This window comes from Mesitornis unicolor, unplaced genomic scaffold (genome assembly GCF_000695765.1).
Source record: "Mesitornis unicolor isolate BGI_N332 unplaced genomic scaffold, ASM69576v1 scaffold2803, whole genome shotgun sequence".
NCBI lineage: Eukaryota > Metazoa > Chordata > Aves > Mesitornithiformes > Mesitornithidae > Mesitornis > Mesitornis unicolor.
This window is the reverse complement of record NW_010173809.1, coordinates 1-27,040: the sequence shown is the minus strand read 5'-3', so window position 1 is coordinate 27,040 and position 27,040 is coordinate 1. Positions and strand designations below refer to the sequence as shown.

Sequence of the window (27,040 nt, the reverse complement as noted above, 5' to 3'; positions counted from 1 at the left end):
TGCAGGCTGCACAAAAACAGGCGCTGTCTGCTCTCCAGGAAATTACCCTGCCAAGAGGCTGCGCAAGAGAAGTGCAGGTGGGGGACACAAATTGCAGCTTTGATCACTTCCACAGAGCTCTCCTCCTCCTCCTCCTCCTCCACAGGCAAACACCAGCTGGTGAAGGGAGGCAGACTACGTGCTGCTGGAGCGGGCAGGCTCCTAAATCCAGGGGATGTGCTGTAAACAGGGACCTGAGCACAACATGAGCCCTAGCACAGCTTCCCAGGGCCACAGAGACACGACGACAGCCGAGCTGCACAGCACAGAAAGCAGCAAGGCAAAAACCACCTTTAAAAAACCCCAAAACAACACAAAAACCCCCACACAGCTCCACCTTACCATGCGCAGCTTGTCCTGGTTCTCCAGTAAGAGCTTTTCCGTGCGCCTGTAAGCCTGAGCCACCAAGACTTTTGCTTCCTAGAAGACAGTGACAGGAAGAGAGATTTGTGGTGCAGGTAACAACAAACACATGGGGATAAACGTGGAGATGAAGGGATGGAAACATCTCAATTGAGCGATGGGATCTGCAAACTGAGCCCAGCAGAAAGAGGTTCCCATCAACAGAAAACACAGATAAACCCTTTGAAAAGCAGCCAAAGGAGTCCTCACGATGAGGAACAGTAAACATCTGCGTAAGCACAACTCGGAGCCGCAGCTGATGGGAAATGCAGTCTGATTAAGGAGGCTGTCCAGCAGCAAAAGATGCAGCTCAGCACAAACCCCAGGGAAGCACAACCATCGTTTTCTTTCATTTCCAGCTAGTTGATTTTTCAACTGAGGCAACGTTTTGGGGTTTTTCTCCAGCAACAAAGCCAAATCTCCTTGGCTAACAGTTGTCAGTCGGGCTGGACCATCGTTTTGGTTAGATAGCCTCTCTGATTCAGGAAGCGGAGACACTGAAATTGTGCAACCGAGACTCTGAGACGTGGATTTCCTGTCGTCTTAGGCCGTGCTCAGATAGACACGGGACTCCTGAGAGCTAGCAGAACAGAACCTTTCCCCACCTGGGCATTTGTCTGCAGGCCCACAACAACCTCCAGTCACCCCACATTATTCCTTCTTCCCCTGCAAACCACTTCTCCCTCTCTCCAAATATTTGCACCTCCTATCCCAGCAGCTCACCAGTGCCTTGACCATAGCTTTCACTGTTCACTGGGCAAAGTGTTTGGGTGCAAGTCCCTTGCATTTTGTCACTGAACAGCAGAAAGTAGAGAACAAACAGCAATGTGTAACCAAGGGTGGCCTTACGTGGTCCATCATCTGCTGAAGTCCCTGGCTGAACGGGCGCCGACCGATCCCAGCTGCAGTCTCCAGGTCCGGGAAGGAGACCTGCCCGATGCTGGGCACCATCCCGTACTGCTTCACCATGGAGTAGGCGATCTTGGTCACCTTCTTCAGGTCATCTTGTGCCCCTGGGTGTGAGACATACAATGCTGGTCAGCTGTGAGCTGAGAGCAAGAGGAGCACATCCTGCACAAGCACATTCGACCCTGGGTCCTGCCGATGGACCTCTCCACATGCACTGCAGGACCCAGGCACAACAGTGAGTGAATCTACTGGTAGTGAGCTCACAGGGAGCATGAATTGCCCACTGTTATCCCATTTGGATAGAAGTAGCTGGAAACACAGCACTGAAAGCTTCAGGCCCTCCCATGAGCCAAGAGTCTCACCAGGAATTGCATCTGCGGCCTCAGGCTTTGGGACAAGTGCAGGACAGCGCAGTGACAACCAACAACGAGCCCTCCATGCTCACAAACGCAGGCCCAAGATGAAAACACGGAATTTGACATTTTTTCCCAGCATGGGAACCCTCAGTGTCTTGCTCAATCACCCCTGGACTGAGCAAGAGCAGAAGCTGAGGCTCTCAGCCCAATCGCCCCTGCCCCAGGCAGGGTCTGGCTCCTCACCTGAGGTGACCTTGTTGAAGGTGATGGCCTCGGACACTCTGCCCCCCAGCGCCATGCACATCCTCTCCAGCAGCTGCTCCTTGGTGAAGAGGTACTGCTCTCTGGGCAGAATCTGAGCGAACCCGAGAGCCGCGTTTGTCCGAGGGGCGATGGAAACCTGCAACACAGAGCAGCTCTTGGTTCAGAGGGCAAAAGAGCTCCCAATTATGGCAGCAGAAGGAGAACAGGAGGAAGAGGCCTGGATTCCCAGTGACATTTGTCAAAGCTATGGGGCAGACAGACTCACAGCAACACAGCCAAGGACTGCAGTGTGTCACCATTCCTGCACTGAAGGCTCTGCCTTCTCAGTGACAGACATACAACTTGTGGTATTTTCTGCTCAAGAAATGAAAGGAGATTGTCCTTAACAGCAAGCCAGTGAATCCAGAGATTTAGGGGTTGCTCTGGGAGGTATAAGCCAAACAGAGTTCACTTTACTGTGCCCCAGAATTACTGAGACTACCTGAAGAAAGATTGGATGCCTTCAGAAAAACAAGAGCCATTTCCCCCACTCATTAAATGAGATTAATTAACAGCAGCTCAGCTTATACAATAGGTCTTTCAGAGTGAATCTGCTGCTGGTGTTGAGCCAAGGAGCTGTCACCCCTGTCATTTCCACTCCACACCTCTCCCCACGCCACGGCTTTTGGAGGAGGAGCTGTGCATGGGAGAGAACAGACCCAGGGTGCCAGAGAGGCCTTTCCCTGCAGAGAAGGGCTTCAGGCAGACAAATTCACAAGCGCCCCAATCCAATAAACACATCTCTGTCCCTGTCAGGGCAGTTCCTGCGATGGTGGCTTCTCTGGCTGCAATGGTAGGGGAAGGGGGCGCACACGGACACGTGGAGCAGCGCTTGGTGCCTGGAGCAAACGCGTGAACGGAGCAGCAGCAGCAGGAGACTCAGCTGCTCCAAGCAGCTTTACAGTTGGCTTTTAACTGCGAGGCTTCTCCTGTGGCTGGTTAATCAGCTTTGCACCATCACTGTCATCAACAGAGCCTAATAACAGATATCGAGCGTATTTGCCATTTACTTTGCTGCAGGATTCACAGCTCCAAGCTCAGAGGCCAGGGTAACGTAGCAGAATTTAACTCGAGTGCTGCAAAACGATGGACACATCCTGGAGAGGGGAACCCCGAAGGACTCTGCTCCCACCCCATGCCAAGCTTCGTTACACAGCACTGGTGGTTGTGTTACCTTCATCACGGCCTCGGTGTGCTCCAGCAGCCAGCCCACCAACGCGTGGCCCGACTCGTGAAACGCCACCACCTTCCTCTCCTCCGGGGACAGGATCTGACTCCTTTTGGCAGTGCCTGTAGGGACACAGAGCAGGATCTCATAAGAGAGACAGTAATGGATGTAACCTGGAGGGCATCATCTCGTACAAGCTCGCAGAGCCTGTGGCTGAGCAGCCAGAAAGCTTCAGATTGCACTCGGTCTAGGGAGTGCAATCAGAAAACAAAAGCTTCTCAATTACACGGGGAAGGTGCTCTCTGTCCCTGAAGCAGAAAGCAATCCACGGCTGGATTGCCTGAAAACACTGGCACAAACTTTTCCCCCCTCTCTTCCTTATAACGGATTTAATCATTAGACAAATAATACAACGTTTGATTAGATCCCAGCTCTAGAAGGCAAAGCTCTGCTCTGTTCCCAGCTTGGCCAAAGGGACGTTGTGCTCTATCTGTGTCCAGGGACAGATCTGCAACAAGTCAGTTTACTATTAGGAAAAAAACCCAAAAACCCCAACAAACCCAAACCCACACTCATTTTGCCGCACAGTCTTTCAGTCCCTTAGGCAGAACATGAAAGGAACAAGATGTTGTATTATATATAAGAGAGGTCCCAGCTGAGATTCTTGTGCATTAGCAGTGCTCAAAGCAGCAAAGGACCAAGGGTATATACAAAAATCTTTCTCCAGACCTTAGAAATGCCTCTGATTGCACACACGCTCTGTATGAGCTTAATCGCAGGCTCCTGAGAACCAGCAAATTAAGCCATAACTCACACTTTGTACTTCCCCCAAAAAGGTGATTTTGGAAAGTCTCTATTTTCCAACCCAGTAGTTTGCAACGCAGAATAAGTCCAATTAGGATGTTTTAAATTAAAAAAAAAAAAGCTGAATGGAAGTAAAGCTTGCAGCACGTAGAAAAATCTGTTAAGTACAGAACACAGGGCATACGAAGCACTGGACAGAGCTCTGCATGTTGACTGCAAAAAGGCAGCGGGACTTTAAAGCCGCTGTGTCCGCACAGCGCTGGGAGCAGCAGGGGGTAGAGCAGGCAGAGTCGAGAGCAGCGTTACACCAAGCTCATTTCATGTCCTGGAAAACAAGATTCTATTAACATGAATTTTTAAACAAAGTCAAGAGCTTTATTAAACAAGGAAACAGCAAAAACGAGTGTGGCAGATCTTGTAAAATCACTGCTCGGGGACCCTGGAAACCAGTGTGCCCTGCAAGGCGTGATGGTGATGGGACAGCAGATGGACTGCAGCCGCCTTATTTTCATCAGTCAGTCCCATACTCTGCCTTCAGCAGTGTGTGCACATGTGCCTGGATGTCTCTTTCCAGAGAAAGATGTATATATATAAACGATATATATATATAGTGTGTACACACACACACACACGCGAATTTTGGCAGTATTCCCGTCAGCCCACCAAGGAAGGAGGGACTGCACTCTTCACAACAGCACACAGTGCGCCTACAAGGATTATTTCTTCTCCTACCTAAAGTAATCTCCAGGCAGGAAAGCTCTCTGCAGGCCTGTACTTACCACAGCTAAGAGACAAGCAACCCAGGAAACAACTCTGGTGCATCTTTTCGGGCCAGTGTGAACGCCATCAAGAAAACAGACAGCTCCTCAATGCCTCTGTGTCCCAGCAGGTTTCCTCCCTCCCTCGAGACCTGACTTACCGACTGCTTTCAGCTCTCAAACTGCAAACACAATGGGGACTACCCCAGAGAGAAGTTCTTGCTCCTCCCTTACAGCAGCACAAAGCTTTAAGGCTGGCGGGGCCTCTGGACTTTGCAAAGTTTCTTTTGATTCCACACCACTCTTATTAAAACCAGAAGCGTATAATGGAAAGCGCAGCAACAGCTTCTTTCTTTCAAGAAAAAGCTTTCAGAGGGCATTTCAGCTGCTCTGGATTGTGAAACCCAGGCGTTCCTATTGCATGGCAAGGGTACATTGAACATACAAGCCTGCAGGGTTGTCTGGGGTCTCTTAGACTTTGTCTACGAAAAACAGCCAGGTCCTGCTAACGTGAAAGAATCCGATTAAGCAACAAAAGGACTTTATGGCCTCCTACACACCACAGAGCCTTAGCAAAGCAAGTCAGCTTGTCAGCAGCGAAACTGCTGAAGTCTCTGCCCTGCAACACCCCACATTAATCCCAGATTTCCCTTCTGCTACACATCCCCCGTGCCCTTACTTGCTTTTTTGCCTCATCTTTCCAAGCCTGGGGAGCAAAGGCGAGGGTAGAATTCAGAAAGAAAAGCCAAGCAAACCCCTAGGAGTTTGGTGCTCTCTCTCCTGCAGATGGGAAAGTAAAGCATGTGTCCTGATGAGGACTTCTGCCTTGTCCATGCCTGGGAGCACAGTCTGGGCTTCGTGCAAGGGTCATCACCATCACCCAAAGCACCCCACGGGTTTTGTTTTTAAGAGGCAGGTGAAACTGTCGGGGATTTTATTAAAAAAAAAAATAATCTCCTAAGCGAGGAACTGTTTATGCATTTTCTGATGAAGCAAACACTCAGGGCTGAATTCCAGGCTCAGGAAATAAGTGACCCAGTACAAACATCCTGTTCCACACGCTCCACTAAGAGAAGCGCAGCACGCCGGGCTCTGCCCCGCAATGACACTGCAGCCTGGAAGCAATTCAGTGTCCGATTACGAAAACCAAGCTTGGCTACAGGGCAGCTCAGACCAAAACCCACCAGATTCAAATCCCTCAGGTGAAGTCAGGAGGTCTGGGAACTCTTTTTCCCCCTCCCTGCAATACCCGCTGCAGGGGAATCTCCAGGGGTTCCTCTGCTGGCAGGCACACAAGCGACAGGGAAAAGCCAGCAGGATGTTCTCAGAGGGAGAACAGTACTGCACTGTCTTCCAGTTTATTCTGCCACTTCATCAAAGCCCGGCCTCAGAGGCCACAGAGAAAAATCTCTAGTTTCTTGCTGTTAAGGATGCGTGGCCTATTTGCTGTTCACGTTTATGTAGCAGGTGTCCAGAGCAGCAAGAAAAACCCAGAGATACTTCCAGCAAAAGCAAAACCTTTTTAAACTCAAAAAGCCACACAGATTCGGATTCCCCACTTCAGTTTTGCTACTGGCCACCCCTCCTGAGCTACTGGTTCGGGCTGTCTGCACGTTCAGGAAGGCAGATCCATGTGAGGAGAACTTCCCGTGACCGTGGCATCCAAGATCTTCAGGACAGCACAGTTAGGACCCATCAGTCTTACTCAAATAAACCCACTCACCTGAGCCTTCTCTCAAGTGTGTAATATTCACAGGACAACAAAGGAAATGGCTGGGTCACTCACCTGCGAGGACTCTCTCCACTGCATACTCGAAGTTGAAAGTGTCGATGGATTTGTGACCTTCTCTAGCGGCGTGAAGAGCAGCTTCATTACATATATTGGCTATGTCAGCTCCTGCAGACAAGAGTTTACAAGAGTTACACTGGATTTGGTACGTGACGGAGATTTCAGGGGATAGAAGAGGTGAGAACCAATCTGGAGAAGGACCTAAGGAAGTCAAGCAGCCTGTGCTTTTTCGTTCTTGGGAACAGAGAGCAAACCTCGTGGTGTTTACGTTGGATTTGAACAACACAACTGCCTTGGCAGTGAACGCTGCGTTGCCACACAGAGGACAGAGTTCAGCAATCAATTACCGGGCTAAAGCCAAGGCTGGCTCTCAGCAACAGGGGAGTGGCGTGGGCAGCCTGGGCTGGCATGGGCTGCTGCTCTGTTGTACAGCGACCGTGCAACCTCTGTGCGGAAGATTAAAAACATCTGTTCCGAGTTTGAGTGTGTGGGTGATGGTGGCGGGGGGCTGCTGAAAGAAGTCATGGAGAAGCAGCGTGCTGGGGCCTGTTAGAGGGGAACAGGAACTCCAGACCAACAGGAACCTTGGAGCCCCTTGCTCAGCACTGGATCAAACTCCCAGGGACCTACCCTGGAAACAGGCTCGGTGCAAGAGCCAGGCAGAGCTGTCCAACTTCTCCTCTGACCCACAAAGTAATTGCTATTCCTTCCTGCTATTGCCTTCCCGGTAACAATAGATCTGCTTAAGAGTCTAACCCCTGAAGTGCAGCTTATCATCCTCAACAGCTTGGACAAGAGCATGAGGAGTGGTTCCTCCCCTCAGGAATGAGGAACCCAGGCATCATAAAAGCGTATTTTCCCCACCCCTCACACCCTGCTAGTCCCAGGAGCATGAGAAGATTGAAAACAGCCGTGAACAATTGCTCATCACAGCTCCATTCACCAGGGAGCTGGTTAGGTTCCCACTATTTCCATAGAGATGGAGAAGGCTTGAAGTAAAAAGCCCTTTAGACCAAAATACCCTTTTAAAAGCAAGCAACCAAGAAGCTCCAGGTTGAGCTGCAGAAGTAGCGCAGAAGCAGGCAGAGCAGCCCCAAAGCAGGCAGCATCTCATACCGCTGAAGCCCGGAGTCAGCTCAGCAAGGTGCTGCGAGTAGAAGCTGGCGTCCTGGATCAGTTTGAGACCCTTCAGGTGGTGCTCGAAGATTTCTCTTCTCTCCTGCAAAGAGCAGAGGACACCTGAGCCTGAGCCCAAAAGCCTTGACAAAGTGGCTGCTCCGACACAAGGCAAGGAGCAGAGCTCTGGCAGCAGGGACGGTGACATTGCCACCAGAGGGCAGGGCTGTCCTTGCAGCCTTTGAGTGCTACGGGAGCCCTGATAAACACCCAGCGCTCAAATTCACAACAGATGTATGGAGGCTTACGGTGAGTCACGGCTTTCTCTCTCAGGGCCACTCTCCCCTCCCAGCTTTCACTCTGAGCTGTCTTTACTTTTCTCTCACTACAAAAGAGCTCGGAGGAAGGAGCTGCAACCGCCTCTACCTGCTCTCTCACACACCGCAAACCAGAAACCCATCTACCGGCTCCTCAGCCTGCGACCATTTCCCAGACGAGGGTGGGGGTGAGCTGACGGCTGGCCAGGAGCCCAGGAGCGAGTTCAGCTGGTCCAGGAGGATCCTGAGTAAAACAATGAGCTCCGTTGCCAGGGTTTTTCCCCTTCCTCCTTCAGGGCAGCTGCACAGTTCACGCTTCCGGTGCCAGATTGTATCAGGCATTTAAGGTATTTTAACTGAAAACTCCGAGGACGCCAGTAAAGCACAGATGGGAGAAGAAGAGCCTGTGCTGGCAGAGCTGACAGATCTTTACTGCAGCTGAGCCTATTCCCAAAACTCCGCTACAAATGTCAACACAGCGGACATGGAAGGCTCCTAGTAAATGGATTTAAAAAGCAGTCAGAAGGAGAAAGTCACTTAACAGGCTGCCTGAAGGAAAATGAGGAGCCTCACAAGGATAGGGAGGACAATAAACCTACAGAACAAATGGTGCTCAAGGCACATGATGATTTCAGCTCCAACTCGCCAATTAGGTGGTTCCCAATTTCCTGGAGACACAAACATCGCTCTGCATGGCTAAGGGAACCTCACAGAAGAATGCACTGCCAAGGCTCATACCAGAGCAGAGAGGCTTAAAAACAGTGAGTTGTTATTTGAGAGAAACAAGAAACTGCATTAGCGTGTCAAACCCCTGATCTGGAGCACATAAATAAGAATAAAGGCAAACAGATGCTTACCATCTCCATCTTCTCCAAGCTCAGCCTTTGCCAGTGGAACACCAGCAAGGACTGGTGATTAATTTAGTACATAACCTCACTAATAACCTTGGTTGTTAGCGTCAGAGCAAGGACAGGGCAGTGGGTACGTACCTTGAGTGTTGGAAGATCGATGAAGATGTGCCTGTCAAGCCTCCCAGGTCTCATCAAGGCGTTATCCAGGACATCGGCACGGTTGGTGGAAGCCAGCACGATGACGTGGTCTGTAGTTCCCATTCCTGGAGAAAAACAAGCAGAAATAAAGGTGAAGGCTTTCACCACCACAGATACTGCACTGCAGGCTCACCAAGGGACGGGGCAGGCAGGATGCAGAGAAAGTCTCCTCTTTGGGAGCACAGGAGAGGAAAGAACGTCCCAGGTCATCCAGGCCAGTCTCTGGTCACCATGGATGCTCTGAAATTCTCTTTTCATTCACTGAATGAGCCTTGGCTTAAAACTGTTTTTTACCTTTCCTTTTGCCACTTTTGGAAATCTCTCCAGCTGGAAACCAGAACAGAGTCTCTTTATTCTGATGAGTCAGGAGACACCTTCTCGCTCCCAGGCTTAAGCCAACTCCTCCTCCTTTAGCTCCAGGTTGTACAAACACTGTTTGCTCGCTGAAACTGCCTTTCCCTCCCCAGTCTTTCTCTGTAAAGCCCTTCTAGCTTCCATTTACTTTCAGCCTTCAGGCACAGACAGGCCACCAACATCACCAGGGAAGGGACAGGCTTTCTTCTGACCTGCTCAGCTAATGCAGAAAGAGGGGACAGAGCCTTGTCTGAGCAAGGGCCACGTCACAGCACGACTTGATCTTTTGTCTTCTCGCTCATCTTTTATCCATCAGGAGGTACCCACGTGTACTGCAGAGCACTGCAAAGACCAACCCTGCAGAACTCACACCACGGACACAAACCACAACCAAACAGCTCTGCAGTGATTAGCACACACTAGCTCAAGCCACAGCCAGAGGATTTGTCTCCAGGTCTTAAAGACGAAGGGCGCATCAGGATTCACAGGTTGCGTGAGAACGGCCTGCAGCACGGAGGCATCAAAGCAGCCGGGGCTTCCTGGGGAAGCCAGAGCATGAGCAGCTGGAGCAGGGCAGAAAGGGGCAGGCGGTTGTGCCGCTTGGGTGGTGAGCAGAGATCACGTTGAATCACTGAACCGCGCTGCTTATTTGTGACATCCCACCAGGTGCCCGCAGGCCCCTGGCTATGAGTCACCTGCCGAGAGCAGATCGGGCAGCCCTGGCACGCAGCAGCCTTCTCTGCCAAAGGACACCTCAGTCCCATGCGCTTCCCTCGCTGCCAAGTCCCACGCTGCGCTTTCTGCCCGCGAGCCGGGCGAGTCTCAGCTTCCTCCAGCTCCGCCGCCAGAGCTGCCAAATGTGTCAGAGAGCAAGAGCTGAGCGGAGAGATTAAGGTTACAGGTAAGGCAGAGGACCGGCTCTGTCAGCTACAGCGAACCTCAGCTCTTCCTCCCTGCAGGATGCTGTCTCTATAAGCTCCTGCAGAGGATGAAGCCGGCCATTCTTCAAGGCGTGTATTACACCGCACCTCGGAGCGTGACAAATAAGCAGAGAGAGTGGCAGGCTCTTGGGGGATCGCAGCCTTCATTCACACGGCGGGATTAGGTGGTACCGTGCATTATCTGCTTTAAGGCTCTTAAAATAGGTCTGACTATGGGAACGAATATAAAAAACCCTGAACCACTGAGAGCGTCCTCCTCACATCAGCTTCTGCCCCACTTGCTCCCAAGTCCCAGCAGTGCAAAATGCTGCTCCAATTTGCATCCATCGCTGTTCCCAATGGAACGTCACAGACTTTGACTTCCACAGGCAAAGATCAGCCCCTACGAAAACACCACCTCAGTCACGTCTGCAAATGAGAACCAGCTCTGAAAACTGAGCCTGAAGAGCACCCTGGTATCTGCCATGTTTGCAAATGAAGCTGCTTTAAAAAGGAAAGGGGGAAAAAGGGTCCACGTGAACTGGCGAGCGCTCTGCTTCCCACTGCCACAGCACGGTGCTTTGATGGGAGCCTCATCTGCGTCATGGCACTGTGTGACTCTCCAGCCATTTGTCCAGAACCCTTTTGAACGTCACCCGTGAACCAGGTCACCTTTGTAAGGGAAGCCTCGGGGTCCGAAACGCACACACAGATGAGGGGAGAGGCCTTGTCTGAGGGCTTTGGGTGTGGAGCTGCCACCAAAACACGTCCTGTGTTTTCATTCACAAAACAGCAGCTCAGGGCTGCCGAGCTCCTCCGAAACAGAGGAGAAATTTGGGTCACATTCCTCTTCCGCTTGTTTGCAGTTTGTGAGGGAAGATTCACTATTCAACCCAGGCACCTGTTTTGACAAAGACTGGAGCACATGTGTCACTCCGGTTTTAAAAACGGCTTTTGTGCACGCAGGCTCCCCCCGGTCCCTCCCCTTCTCCCACCAGGCTCCCGGCGCCTCCAGAGCACGCAGAAAGCTGTCAGAGCGGAGGAAACCAAGGTTGCTTGCAGGAAGAGCACTACAATGACTCCAAAATCTGCGTTACAGAAATAGCGAGTCTCAAACTACACATTCATCCCACATAGCTCAGCATAATGGCATTATTGTTCTGTCCTCATCCTTCCTCCAGCACGCAGAGCAGGTTCCATGCAGCTCTGACCCCCCTTTTCTTCCTCTGCCTTACCTCTGAGTAATCCCATTCGGACGCACAGATTCAACAACCGCCGCTGATGACTCACAGATCGACTTCTGTGCACAGTTTTTTCTCAATTTAATAGCTAACTCGGTTCCATGGCCTTGCCTTGCACGACTTCAACCACCAGTTTCAGCTGAACCAGAGCTCTCAACCTTCCCTTTCACAGCTTCCCCATCGCAAACACACACCACTCCTCTGCTTGAGTGGAGCCGTTAACCTCCTAAAAAACCTTATTTACTACCATGCTGAGACCTGTTTTGCCATGATGCACACAGCACTTCAGATTTTGTTTAGGTAATGTGCTCAGTTACACGTGCCAAGATCACTGCTGATGAGTGTGAGCCAACAGAAAGCCCATGCTCCTCCCAGTCCTCCCCAGCTGCCTCCCATTTGACATTATCAACTCCTTGGGCTGGTTTTTGTGTGTGTCTGATAAAGCATTTAGCAGAATGAGGGGCTGTATGATCAGTATGAGACAATATAGATTTAAAAATAACCTAGGCAGCACACAGCAAACAGGGGACTATTAAAGTACAGACTGAGGATAACATTTATCTTCTAAACTCACTTTCCAACAGAGCTGTGCCCTGATTTTTGAATTGAGACTCACCAAGAAAATACTCCAGAAACCGTGCCCAATTTCTACAGACTGGAGGAAATCAGGTATTTTCATTTTTGGGATGGAGATGTGGACTGCACTCACTACACACTCCTCAACAGATGGGCCTCCACTTAATCCAGTGTTAACCTGTTGTTGGCTCAACAGAAAACCCCAACCAAGCCAGGATTGCTGTTGTGAGTGTTACTAATGGCCCAAACCTTCTACTACAGACACAGCTGTAAACAGTGACATCCACTCCAAGTATATTTACGTGTCTGGCCTAAGTCAGGGCATGTGCCAAGCCCCAGGGAACAGCACACATGTTTTTAAGGTGATTGCTGCTATCTGCACAGCACTGCGTGTTTCAATCATGTTCCCCTGATAACCAGATTTCTGTCTTGTTTAGACAGAAACAAAAGCTCATTCCTCTCCTTCAGAAACTTCACAGCACTGGTGCTGAAGCAGAGGGAGGTCTGGAAGGTCTCTGTAGAGCAGGACCACTCTACCCTGTCTGTACCACGCTGTGCTCCTGCTTGCGATCTCTCCTCCTCCTGCAGCAAGGGCAGGCATCCAGAATTACAGAACATTTACCCTTTGCTGAAAACAATTTTACAAGAGCTTCTTCTCCCTGAAAAGAGAGGGCTGACTCCAGAGCAATCTCCTCGCTGCTGAACTGCAGGGTGTGCTCTGCTCCAGCAGGGCTGCATTCCCCTTTCACTGCAAACATGCAGTAGGAAAGCAAACAGTTTTAACCCCTTTAACGAGGCCTGGAGAAAGGAGGATGCTTCTAGCAGAGGGTGGCTTTTAGTTTTCCATATGAAGAGTGTGGTGAGACAAGCGTCACATTTACAGCCAAGGGAAAAAGCAGCTCTGTCCCACAAAACAGCAGTGACACAAACACTCCCTGATGGGTAGGTAGGGAGCTCTTCCTTACCCTGCTCTGCAATAATAAGATTTAGCAACAGAAACGTTGCAAGTTGGGTCAGTGCTGCAGGCTCTACAGAGCTGTGACTAAGACCAGCCAAAGGATCACTCATTTTGGCACTGGTGTGAAAGCGTGTGTGCAAAGGGCCAATTCCAGATGTAGTACAGCCAGAAACCATCCAGAGGTGTGGCATCACACCAGGGCCTGCTGGTAAAGCTCCTCTCTCTGTTTAGATAGGGATCCTGTAGTCAGGCAGACAACGTGAGAGGAAGTCAAAGGACGGGAGAATTAATATTTTATATTGCTTCTGTCCCTCTGGGAGAACTCAACTTTAAACCTTAATACGCTTTAAGCCACTACCTGTCTTAGATGCAATACAGCAAGCAACCAGCAATGTTTAATGGCCAGCTGGACTTAAGCGTCACCCTGTACAAACAGCAGTGCCCTTGCTGCCAATTCATTTTCTCCTGGTTCCCCAATACCGTAAATAATTCTTCTCCAACTGCCAGTGGGAACACAAACTCCTCAACTGAAGCCGTTTACTACAGTAACAGTCTTAGGGGTTGCTGCCCTCTGCCAGCCGTGATCTCTAATGCACATTTTTCCGCTGATTTTATTAGAAGGTGAATGCTCACGTGGCTGCTGGTGCAAATTCGCTCTGGCTCTGACACTGCACAGGCTCTCCTCTGACTCAGGGTCTCCAGTACAGTCATGAAACCAATTGGCTCTGGGGTTTTAAAGTTTACTAGATTTAGCCCCAAGCCCTTTAAAGCCTGTATACATGTCTAGATTTGAAGATGGTTATCTCCACAACTTAGTCACAGCACGGATCAGAGATGTGTCCTAAGCCCAGTCGCTTCCTTAGGCACCTAAGGTAGTAGTCCTAACCCCCCAGGGATAGATGAACAGAGATGCTACAGTGCCTTCAGAAACAGGGACCGATGATGGGGTACAGGGGCTCACGCTGGTGCTTGTAGAGATTCCTAAGGGTTTTGCAGAAAAGCCTGGGTCAATGTGAAGTTCTGGGCACACAGCTTCCACAAACCCTGTGCTGGAGAAAGGAACAGAGAAATACTGACCATCCATTTCCACCAGCAGCTGGTTTAAGGTCTGCTCCTCCTCTGCGTTGGCAAAGCCAGAGACGTTGGTGGAGCGTTTCTTGCCCACAGCATCGATTTCATCGATGTACACGATGCAGGGTGCACGAGCCTGGGCTTCCCTGAAGAGGCTCCGGACTCTGGCAGCTCCAAGACCTATAGAGGAAGGGAAGAAGAAATAAGCCTTGTAGCTAGAACTTAGCAAAGCTGGAAAGCAGTATTACGGGCCCCAACTTAACACCAGGCAAACCCTCTGCATACGACAGTCCCTCTCTCATGAGTCCTGGCACAAAGAAACAGCCACAGAACTCAGATTAGGCACAGCTCCTCCTAGAGCGTGCTGGTTTTTAAACTGAGCTCCCAAAGTGAGCTCCTGTTCCTTCCACAGGGCAGAACAGAAATATTCAGCATTTTCCTGCACACCGAGCCTTGTCAGGTTTCAAGAGATTTAGGAGGAAGGAAGAAAAGGAGAAAGATGGAAATCCCAAGGCACAAAGAGGCCACACTCTCTCCATCAGCAGGGAGCAGCACAAAATCCATGAGCACTCCCACACAAGGAAGCCTCAGTCAGTGGCTTTAATGACAGGTTGAGGGAAGGCAGAGATGATGCTTCCAGGTGAAGAACTGTGCCCGTATGCTGTCAGAAAGCAGCAACCAGCAATCCAGGGGACATGCATTTCAGAGAGTACATAATTAAGTAATACCACTGAAAACCTTTGATATTTTCAATAGAAGTATCCAACTCACCCTCCCCACGCAAAGACAGGATGAAACCTTTGCAAAAGGCCCAGCCAGCACCCTCCAACCCCACAAGAGACCACACAACCTCCACCCCTTCGTCCTGAGCAGCTCACCTCCTATCACCTCCACAAACTCAGAGCCTGCCATGGCCAAAAACGGCACCTGTGCTTCTGTGGCCACGGCCTTCGCCAGCAGCGTCTTCCCACAGCCCGGCGGCCCCAGCAACAAGGCACCCTTGGGCACTTTGGCCCCAAGCTGCAGGTAGCGATCAGGACTCTGCAGGAACAACACAACTCTGTCAGATGCACAGCTCACCAGAAGCTTCTGTACAAGATTATGGCCTCCCAGAGCTCTCTGAGCAACTCTGAGCTGCTAACGGGAGCAGCTACATCTGCATTCCTGTTCAGGAATCGGAAACACAGAGACTGAGTCATGCTGATCACAGCATAAAAAGCTGTCAGCTTATTTACACAGAGGCTGCTCGGTATCATGAAGGATGAAGAGAATACACCCTCCTCCCCAGGTCAGCCATCTAGCCAAGAAGATGGGTAGCAAGCACTTCTTTTGTTATACTTTTAAATACCTTTAAATAGTCCACAAATTCTTTGACTTCCATCTTCGCCTCGTGCATTCCCGCTACATCCTTGAAGCCAATTCCTTTTCCAGATTTCCCATCCACAATGGTGAAACGAGCCATTTTCAGCTGGTTCTGTGGAAGGAAGCACAGGCACTGAAGACAAGCTCTGACTCACAGGGACAAGCTGCCCCTAACAAACAAAACTCAAATACCCACCCACGCTCCCGTGTTGTACTGACTTTTGCTTTGGAAACACTGCACAACAGGATTGCTGACACAAACTTTATCCACATTGTTAAAAGAGTCAGAATAAACCTAATACACATGGGACAGGCATAGTTTTGAGGAATCTGTATTGATTGTAAATAACTGTCAGTGATAAATAATTACCAATACTGTCCATAAACGGATATAAACAGACATCCTGCACCACTGCCCAGTGCTGTCACACAACCCGGGACAGAACTATAGGTCCTCAAGTTTAACAGACACCACATTTTGGGCTCCTGATGCGTGTTAAGCCGCAGTGACAGTCAACACAAGAATTCAGTTAAATGCCCAACTTGTAACTGCTCGTTATGTTCTACTGAAAACAACCACTTGAATTTATTTCTTTGAGAAGGAAGTTTACAGCTTGTCGTGCCTCAGAAACATCAGCTCACCCAAATGAAGGGTTAAACACGCAGGGGCCTGGCTGTCCCCACTTATGCAAGGGCAGAACGTGGTTCTCAAGGTCCTCATTACTCAACACCCCTTTAAAATATTCCTCTCCTCTGAGCAGCTGCATCCCTTTGTGTGAAGAGAATCCCAAAGCCAGCAGAGAAATGCAGAGGAGACCGAGCGGGAAATCTAACAAAGGACTGAATTCACCACATCTTCAGCCCCAGATCCCTGCGGTCAATGGCAGGGCACCTCGGGCTGCGCTCTGTATACAGAGTTTCACCAGCTGATCCAGGCAAGGGTGGGAGAGAGGAGGAGGAGATCTGACTGATGTTGCAAGCGAGGCATGTGGCATGAGCGGAACAGGCCAGCACATAATGAAATCCAGAATCTGAACATATTTTATAAATTGAGAACTCGTTTTGCAGAAAGCAGCAATTCCTACTTCTGGCTGTATGGGAGGCATATTGGCAGGACGCAGCGAAAAACACCATCTGCAGCTGCAACTCATTAACAGGCTTTGAAAATAGCAGAGCAAACTGGACTGCAAATTCACCGAGCTCAGCCCTTCCTGCCACTGGGGAAAGAAAGGGCCTCAGCTAAGGCCAGTGACCATACAACCCAGTAAAACGATGAGGACACAAGATGTGTCAAGACTGGAGAGTCCTTGGCACCACTTAATTCTCATTCTGCACTGATTTTGCTGGGAAAAGGGGATATCAGGCCAGACAAGAAGGCTACCCACAGGCTGAAAAACAACATCAAGAGGCAGGATACTCACGAAGGCGTTAAATCCTCCCACCCGGCTTGCGACCCTGATAAGGCGGAAGATGCTCCACAACATGGACACGGCCACGAGTGTCACTATCAGGGAAATGACATCACTAGAAGGACAAAAAACAGGTACAAATTGAAGCGTATGGCCACAACTTTGTAAATATTACTCAACATAGTTATTTTCAGTATTTTAAAGGTCCTGACGTTCAGGCTACAAGTGCAGTAATGAGTAGATATGACTGAAAATTGGAACCTTTACAGGTTTTTCTGTATGTGTATCTATATGTATGTATATGTAAGTGTGTGTATGTATAAACCAAAACCCTCAACAACTACATAACCTGAGAAGTTAAACAGAAGACACTGGCAAATACCGCCTACAGCTGTGGAAGAAATCCAACCCCATCATCCCCTTCAGAGGCATTGCTCCCTAGAAACCAAACAGGACCTTTTGGGCAGCCAAATCACCCCCAGGGCAGAATCCAGTGGGGCTGGCAGTCTGTCCAGAGGGATCTGTGTCTGGCAACATTAGGAAGACTCCAACCCCCTTAATCCTGCCAGAAATCCCAGTGCAGAGGCTGCTCTACCCAGTCTGGTTGGCCCTCCTTGGTCAAGTCTCTCAGAGGTCCTTTATGTCAAAAGGATGCGCTACAGCAACCAGCATCATCAATTTTCCGGATCCTTTGCAATACCAATCGTGTCAGGAGGGAGATGAGGAGCAGGGATGGCACTGCAGGTCTAATACAGTTACAGGACAAATACCCTGTGAGCTCTAACAAAGGATGCTTTCAACGGGAGGAAAAATGACCAGATGTCGATGACAGGCTGAGATTTGTGGGACTCTGTTCTGCTTCACATGCCTGTGAAATCACCTGGGCTCGCCACACTTCTGGGTCTTATCTTTAAACGAGGAATGCGTGTTCCACCTCTCACAGAGGGATGATTTACTGAGGCAAGGGGACCAGCACATGCTATATTCCCAGCTGCATTTGTTTCTCCTCAGAGAACCCAGGCAACACTGGAAACTGAAAGTCACCTTCAGTTTGCCAGCGATGCAAACAGGATTAATTCTGAAACAAATCAAGCGCCCATATCTCAGAGTAAACCGAATCCAAGCTGCAAGCACACCTTCAAATCCAGACATTCATCAAGCTTTGAGAGGCTTCAGACCCTGTAACAGCTCTTACAAAGAAATACTCTCTTTGCAGGGGCAGGGGAAGCAGCTTGTGTTGGCGGCTGACTAACCCTGCTCTTCCTGTTATAGACAAGTTTGAAAAAATTGGCAAGTTCTGAATTTCAACTGAAGGTCTCAAACCGCATGATCAATTAGAAAAAGTTTCTCTTCATGTAAACCATGTATTAAAAACGTGCAAATATAACTAGAAAAAAATCCAGCCCAGGTATCCATTCATATACGAACAGGACATTGGTTTCACATCCTGGTACGGTGTCTGGGAGGAGGAATCACACGCACTGGCCATCCCCAGGAAAGCCATCGTGCTCCAAACTCTACGCATTAATACTTCAGAATAAGTGATTTTAATGCTGGAGTCTCTCCCCACACTTACATCTTCCTGTGCTACCGTAACGTCCGTCAGTGATGGAGGAGGAGTTGGCCAAGCCCAGCAAGAATTAAAAGCTTTGAGAATTTATTATTTTCTTAAGCAAAGGATCTTGGTTTCAGGTAACAGAGGAGGGCTGTAAGTTGAACAGAAGGACTTCTCTCACTGAGATGTCGTATCCCAGCATCAAAGCTGCTCTGCTCAGTGCACGGCTCACAGCTGGAGCGCTCCTCAGCACCACGAGTGTTCTCCACAGACCAGGGCGTAACATGGTGCGTGGAGCCAGGACTGCACTTGAGTCATAGATTATAAGGACAAGAAGCGCTCGGCTGTGCAAGAACGCACAGCGACTGGCACAGAACTCCCTCAGACCCAAAACATCTTGGTTTGCTTCGTGCTGCAGTGCCAACCCCCTCCTCAGGACCCTTGCTTTTGAAACCTTAAGGGACATCTAGACCATGCCTATTTCTGAAAGATGGGGTACATGCTCCAAAACCAGGACCACTTTTTTGCTCTGTATTTATAACAATATCTAGCTGAAAGGGCCTTTCTTCTCCACGTGAGGGATGTTGTCAGCAATGCAAGATCAACAGGAAGCACAAACTGACAGCGTACTTTCCGTAAAAGCCGGGGTGTTTGTAGGAAACGGGGATTCTCTCTCTCTCATCAATATTCAGCTCGTCCTCCGCAGCTCTCAGCTTCTCTTCAAATTTGTCAATGTTTGCCACCCGCATGGTGTACAGCAGGGTAACGTTCTGGGGACACGACACCAAAAGCGGCACGTCAGGATTGCAGCGTGAGGATACAGCAATGACAACACAGAAATGGGGTACAACTGCCTTGTTCACATCCTCTGATAGCACAGCAATGAACTCACGAGCTGGCACGAGGGCTCCACATGAACTCAGGAACACCTCCAGGCAGAAAAGTCCAGAACTAAGTCTCAGCTCTCTACAACAAGGGGTTGTAACACCTTTGTAGGCAAGCTGAAGGATGCAGTCAGTATAACTGGGTTTATAACACCAACACCTTGGGCTCACACCTAATTTTGTACTATACAGGAAAAACTGCACCCCTGGGAAGGTGCCTTGTGCTCCACTCAGGCTTTTGGATCCTGGTCCTGTGTCTGTCAGACATGAATTACACCCAGCAGTTTGCGAAGGAAGCACAAGTCACCCAACAACACAGGAGGTGTCCAAGAACAGCATTTTAATCTCTCAAGCCAGTTTGTAATGATTTTTAGTGGCAACTCCTGGAAGCAAGCACATGATCAAACCTGGCTTTGTTTCCATGTTGGAGGATTTGGGAAGGAAGTCTGATGGGGTCTGACAAAACGTTTGAAACTAAAATCCAAACAGGAGAAGATTGTTGAAACAAATAACGGTTCACAATCTTCCAGACACCTTCTCTCACATCAATTTAAGCCAGTAGAAAAAAAAACTATTGGATTTTTCCGGCTTTAGACACATGTAACATTTTCTTCCAGGTCATTATTAATTATTTTTACAATTTAAAATAAAACTCTTAGTTTCCAGGTTGATACGAAGTCCCCTGAACTTCAAATAGAAGACAGAAAAATTAATGAAGAGCAAATTTACCTGCTAGAGTTTTACCAACCATCTACACTCATTAGCTCAATTCTTTTCAATGGTATAATCCCTCATTCCAAGTGCAGAAAGCCACTCACAACTTGTCCGTGCGGGGTTCCTCCGGGGTGCAGGTAAATCTCCACAACATCGCTCTCGGGCACCACCTCAATTCTCTGCACCTCCCCTTTCGCCAGCATCTCGTTCACAAAGTAGTTCCAGGAAATGTTGGTCCCTTCTCTGTTCTCGCTGACCGTGAAGCGCAACATCAGCACGATGAACGTGATGATGAGGAGAGCCCGTAAGCGTTCCAGATGCATCTGATTTTCCCTTTTCCTGCGTTTCTCCTCCTCTTTAGGAAAAAAAAGATAGCAGAGGAAAAAAAACCAACACATGAGCATGTAATTAGAGCTTTCTGACCCAAAGAAGGGACAATTCGGTGACAAAGATGAACACAACAGCACCTTTCGGGTGGTTTTTCCTGCATGGTTGGTTTCTCCTGAAGGACCAGGCTCAAGCAGTACCTAAGTCACACTGCACAGGTAATTCCCTGGCTTGGCTCACAGAGGAGGTTGTGTGACTCGCCCAAGGTTACACACGTGGGTCAGTGTTGGGGATCGCACGACGTTCCCAAACCTTGCTGGCCTCCGGGCTGTCAGACCTCAGCTGCACACACCGAGCAGCACCAGGTCAAACCCTGGTTACGACAGCACAAGCACCCAGTGAGCCAAAGCAAGCTCTGCGCTTCCAGAGGTTATTGATGGTGTACAGACAGCAGTTTTGGACTTGTTTTGAAGAGCTCTGATCAGCATTTTTTGTTTCAAGGCAGCCTAATCCTGGTCCAGGAGATTTCAGATGTGCACAGTCCACTAAACCCATTACAAACCCATCAAATGCTGCTAAAAATCACACTCAAGAATAATGATAGCCCACTTCTACACAACACACTTGTACACTGCCTGCTCCTCAGGCTGCTGCCAACACATCCACCGGAAAAACACGAGCAGTGAGTACAACCAGTCCCAGCGTCACTGGGAAATCTCACAGCGCAGTATTACAGGAGATAATTGCTTCCTGGTGAGCTCCTGATCCGCTGGCATGCTGCGCCCAGACCAGCAACGCTTCCGCTCCCTAAAACAACATCTGCATCTGCAGTAGATCTGAAATAGCCCCGGAGATACGACAGGCAGCTGACCTGTGCATAGAAATCCACCGCAAACCCATCTCTCAGCCTTCAAACTGCAGCTTTTCTCCCCTGCTCTACAGCTAACCTCACGTTTCAGAAGATGTGACAGCCTGTCCGCATTAAGGATCTGAATCAAAGAGGGATTCCCACGCTGGATGTGCTTTCCCCTGCCTTTCCTGTACTGGTGACATGAGGAAAGGGATGGCTTACTGCAAGTATTTGCCATAAAATCTTGGGTTTTTTTTTTTCAGATTCCCAACGTTGCGCTGCGTTGGCAAATTTAAAACCCCGTGGTCTGCAAAGGGCAGGCACCACGCAGACCAATGTCAGCTGCTAGCAAGCGTTGGAGTTAAATGACAACGAGTATCTCCTCCTCTTTCCAGTCACATGCAGATATTCCCGATATATAATCACAGAATCGCTCGGTTGGAAAAGCCCTCTGAGATCATCACGTCCAACCGTTCCTGTCTACCCCCTAAACCATATCCCTAAGTACCTCGTCTACCCGCTCTTTAAACACATCCAGGGATGGTGACTCCACCACCTCCCTGGGCAGCCTGTTCCAGCTTCTGACGACCCTCTCAGTAAAGAACTTCCTCCTTAGCTCTGACCTGAACCTCCCTTGGCACAGCTTGGGGCCGTTTCCCCTTGTTCTATCCTCCAATTTAGCACTTGCTCTCGATAGGCATCAGCAGCAACGTGGCACACATAAATGCTGCTGTACACCAGAAACACATTAATTCTGCGGCGCTGGACTGCCCGTGCATCTGCCTGCTGCAGCCCACAGGAGATTGATTTGCAGTTTCATACCAGATCTTCTGACAGCGGCCACCGCTCAGACCCCACGCACGCTGCGCCAAAACCGAGGGACAAACGCGTGACCCAGGCAGATGCTAAAAAAAGTGCTGTGTCCTTCAGACGCGCAGCGTCGTTTGTCACTGCTTTCCTAGCTCTGCTCCACGTTTAGCAGGAAAGGCTCGCTCCTAAATAGAAACAAAGCAGCTTTTTGGGTAAGGTCAGGACTTCAAGCTCAGACGCTGTGCCCAGCCCATCCACGTGGTTTTTCGATGCCATCTCCTCACCTGTGTCACTACCTGCTAGATCCAGCTTTATTACAATGAAGCACTTCATCACCAAGCTGCAGGGTGACACCCACTCTAGTCTTGTTAAAGCAAATTAAAATATAGCACGATAGAGGCACCAGTCTGGGCTATACCCTAAAAAACTGAGCGAGTTCTGAATGAAAAAGAAATCTACAGAGAAAAGAAACGACTCTCAAGAAGTGAGTACCAGCAAAGTCCACCTATGGCTGTGCAAGCCGCTTGGAGGTGGCAGTCAGTTATTAGAAAGCGCCTTTCTGAATTAGATTTCAAAGCGAGGAGGTACATAATATGCTCTAAAGCACACACAACTGAGGATACCATCAGAAAAAGATCACCAGGGGGTAAAAGCTGCCCATCAGACACCTCGACACAAGCAGCTTCTCCAGTTTCTAGGAACCGGGCTTGTCTAGGGCCTTTAACCTACAGCTGAGTAACTTCAGGAAGAAACACCACTTCTAGAAAGCTGGAAGACAACACAAAGGTTCCCTCTACTCTGTATTTAATTAGGGACAAAATCAATCTATTTCCAGCTTGTGTAAAGCAGGACATCTTTGCAGTACACCCCTCACATCGCTCCACAAGCTATCCCCCAGCAGTCAGTAAATGAGGACTGGATGTGACACTCGCAAGCAGCAGCGATGGGAATTCTTCCAGCCTTTGAGTCTCCAAAAGCCTCCATGAGGCAACGATTCGCCATTAACCCCACATGTGAACTCTGATTCAAACCTTGCAAGGGGCTGTGGTGACAGCTTGAAGAGTTCCTGTTAATAATTCCTGCAGAGAGGAGCATTCCCCTGGAGACGTGGGGCAGCACCGCACCTCCCCGAGTCGAGCTCCCCATTAATCACAGGAGAAAAGAGGCCACTGAACACGGCGTGTTTCTGTTTACTGATTTGAACTGCTACAATACCTCACCAGGCTGCACACCCTGTGTGGTCCTGCAAGCGCTAAGGGCTCCAGCCTCTAAGCTCTGGCTTCTTTAAGGAGGATTCTGATACCTGCAGCCACATCCCATGGAAAAATTCAGCCCAGTTCAGTGACAAACAGCCCAGTCAAACCAGCAAAGCCATTACAACGACACCAGCCAGGCTAAAAGCCACCAGCAGCCGACTGCTTTACTTCAGAGGTCAGACAGCCCAAGAGGATGCAACCGCTGTGTTTGAGCACAACAAAGGGAAAGCCAAGCTACTCTGTTATCTGATCACACCCACAGAAAAGTTAATCATATGATTTATAAAATTATATTACAATCTACGTGACTTGAACACGATGCCAAGTGCCCTGCAACGCAGAGCTCACAGGTCTGGAGCCCTCTGACTGTGTGAGGTGAGGCTCAGCCGAGGAAACAAGTGGCACCACAGAGCCACACCAGCTCTCGAGACACCACCGACCTCTGCAAGCATCAGCTAACATCGGAAAATGAGGGAAATTATTGAGACAGAGGAATGAGACCTTCACCTGGGCCACTCCTGACATCAGAAACTGCCCCACCAGCCCCACAGATACAGGACATGCCCTCAGCTGTGGGACTACACAGCTGAAAATTGACACCAGAGTCTGAAAACACCTTATCCAGAGCCTGGAAACCTCTGCACTCACTGCAGTTCCTGCGAGGCTGGAGGGAAAGGGCCTGCACTCAAAGGAGCAAAGCATTTTCTGCACAGAAGAGTGAAACGACCTTTTTAAAATGGAATACAGCTGTTGTCAAACTGCAGAAAGTTGACAACGATACCAAGACTTGAAGGAACGCCCACAAATCCACTGGCATTTGGTGAAAACCCACGGGGAGGTGGTAACAGGGGCTCCTAGGAGGATCAGAGCTCTGCCTGTCAGAAGTCACAGCAAGTCTTTGTCTCATACGCTCAAGTTGTTCCCCTGCATCCCCTCACATCAGTGTCATTAAACTCCTCACCTCCTTAAGCCTAAGGCACAGAGAGGGCACTCCTCTGCTTCTCAACATCATCCCAAGTTTCCAGAACACATCGAGTGAGACAAAGCTCATTTAAACAGCAGGATGCCCAGGGCTTAGGAAGTACAAAAGAGTGTCTAGGAAGACTGGTTTTAAAAAATAGAGAAAAATTCTGAGCCAGTGCCATTACTAACACAGCTAAGAAGTCTTTAAGGAGTCTACTTTGAGCTCTGTACATCACTGGAAGTAGAGACACATCCACAGTGAAGGTAAATGAAATAAGAAAAATAAACCAGAATTCAGTTTAAATTCTTGCATGAATTAAATTATTTATGAAGTCAAAATGCTCTGCAACAAAGCCTCCAGAGCAAACCTCAGTAAGCACTACTGCTCCCCTCGGTACAGCAGCACGACCCAGGCAAACACCAATGACATTATTTGCACAGGACACAAAGCAGCACAGAAAGAGAATCGGTTTCAGGACCTGTCTTAAGCCTTAAGTTTTCCATCACCTAAGCCCAAATACCCCTCCAAACCAGCTCCTGGTGGCAAGTGACAGGTACAGGTGACAGCACCCACACAGAAGTGTTGGAGTGGATCTCCCACGCTGCCCGCCCTCCCTCCTCACACACAGCAGGTTCGTTTCATTAAACACCTTGCTGGCACACACATACCCTCATCCTCCTGCGGAGATTTCTTCTTGAATCCTCCATTCTTCTGGTTACTCCGCTGAGAACTTGAAGTAGTAAAATAGTAAGTGCTACCTGCAGGCAAGCAGAGTTGAGGAGTTAGGACCAGAAGACCTCAGGGACAGCGAGAGGGGGGAAATGAGGATGGCAGGCACACGTGTGAGCTCCAAATGCAGAGAGAGCCGAGCTCCACATCCACCCCAGCGCAAAGCTTTGGTCGTGTGCCAAGGAAACGAGACAGCCTCGCCAGGGGGAGTCATGGGAAGGATAAAATACAGACATACATATAGACAATGCTATCAAAATATGGCCTTGTTCACATTTTAATGTGGCAAAGAGAAGAATTAGGAGAAATTTCGTCAGTGCTGGAACACGGACTCATTTCCCAAGGCATAAAGCCATGGTTAAGGCTGGTCAGGTCAGTCATGAACAGCCTCACGCTAGGAACTGTCAATGCTTATGAAAGGAAATGCGTGTGCTGGAGTTAAACGCAGGTTTCTCTGTAAATGCTGTCAGGAGACTCTACTAAAAGCCAAGAAAATAAGGTTACAAACAGCAAGGCTCTCGGTTGCTGCTACAAAACAATAAGGGGAGGCTTTTTCACCAGGAAAACGCAAGAAGTTGAGAAGGAAAACTGAGCTGAGGACAGCAGCTTCCACTGCCTGTGGTCTTTCACGAATGGTGTGGAAAGAGGAATAAGCTCTGAGACCGGGCTGCTTGTCCCCTGCTAGAGGATGCGCTGCCATCTGAAACACTGTGCACGCAGTTCTATTTTAACTTGAAACAAAACTCTTGGAGGTGAAGCAGCCCAAGCTCACAAAGGTCCACACCGGCCAGAACCGCTGTGACCAGCTTTGTTCAGACCTCAAAGGCATCAGCAAACTCCTCTTCCCAGTTTGAGGAGGGCAGTGAGGAGAAGAACTGCCTTTGTTTTACCTTGCTGTGCTTTTGACGGAAGGATTCAGGTAACATTTTATAACACACACGTTAACTTGTTCCACTGCAAGGCTTTCAACAAGGTCATGATTTCTGACAAAGGTGAGCGATGTTTTCCTCTCAGGCTTTGCTAATGAGGCACAGAAAGAGCCTCTAAAGTCACAGAATCCCAGAACGTTAGGGATTGGAAGGGACCTCAAAAGCTCATCCAGTCCAATCCCCCTGTCGGAGCAGGAACACCCAGATGAGGTTGCACAGGAAGGCGTCCAGGCGGGTTTTGAATGTCTGCAGAGAAGGAGACTCCACAACCTCTCTGGGCAGCCTGGGCCAGGGCTCTGTCACCCTCACTGAGAAGAAGTTTCTTCTCCAATTTCAGTGGAACCTCCTATGTTCCAGTCTGCAGTTTGTAAATTAGTTTTTAGGTCTAATGACTCAAGTGCTTAACGACACTGAGCTCCATGTGGAAAGCTGCCACTGTTCATCCCTGTCACCAACCAAAAACCCAGAACCCCTGCACACAGCGCAAAGCCAAGGGCAGAGCGGCTTTATCTCAGTGCCAGGAACGCAGGCAGTGAAGGAAAAGTCAACACTCACTAAATTAGAGCTTTTTCCCCTCTTCCACCTGCACAGTTGCTCTTCAGGACTCACCTAAGAGATTCCAAAGCCGGACTGGATCCCGAATGACGCGGTGTTTCACCAGGACTCCACTGAGCTCTCGACGGGTGGGGGAAAGTGTTTGTGACAGAAGGCTCTGAGGAGGAAGATAAAGAAAATGTGGTGGGTGCCTGTATCACAGGAGATGCAATGAACCAGCATGACTAAAGTTAGGAAAAACCCTTTAACCAACGTTTTCTGTTTTATTACACTATAGGTGTTCTCTCCACGGTTTTTTTCCCCCAAGCTACAGCTCTGTAGACTGAAATCATGGACCTTTGGGCTGCTCTACCCTGAAAAGCCCCCGAAGCAGTGCCCTGTCTTGAAGGTCGGAGCCGCGGGGGTCACCACGCACCCCCTGCCCTCCGGTAGCACCCTGGACCCCGCAGGCAGGCACTGCTCGGGGCTCCGTGAGGCGCAAGGGGTCCCCTCCCGGTGAGCCCGGCAGCCTCCCCGGTACTCAAAGGGGATGCGAGACCCCGCCCCAAGGCCGGCCCTCCCCGCTC

At 49.5% G+C, this 27,040-nt stretch overlaps 1 protein-coding gene across 1 annotated transcript; it reads right to left on the bottom strand.

The window, feature by feature from the left end:
* Positions 1–381: 381 nt before the first annotated feature.
* Positions 382–26,631, bottom strand: SPG7 (spastic paraplegia 7 (pure and complicated autosomal recessive); the record flags this gene model as incomplete). Its single annotated transcript, XM_010180832.1, has 15 exons — positions 382–459; positions 1,291–1,454; positions 1,950–2,106; positions 3,184–3,299; positions 6,526–6,636; positions 7,645–7,747; positions 8,951–9,075; positions 14,137–14,310; positions 15,009–15,171; positions 15,479–15,604; positions 16,914–17,016; positions 19,087–19,226; positions 20,159–20,409; positions 24,930–25,019; positions 26,529–26,631. Coding segments are annotated over 15 exons (2,004 nt in total), but the record flags the coding sequence as incomplete, so codon positions are not given.
* Between the last annotated feature and the right edge of the window lie 409 nt (positions 26,632–27,040).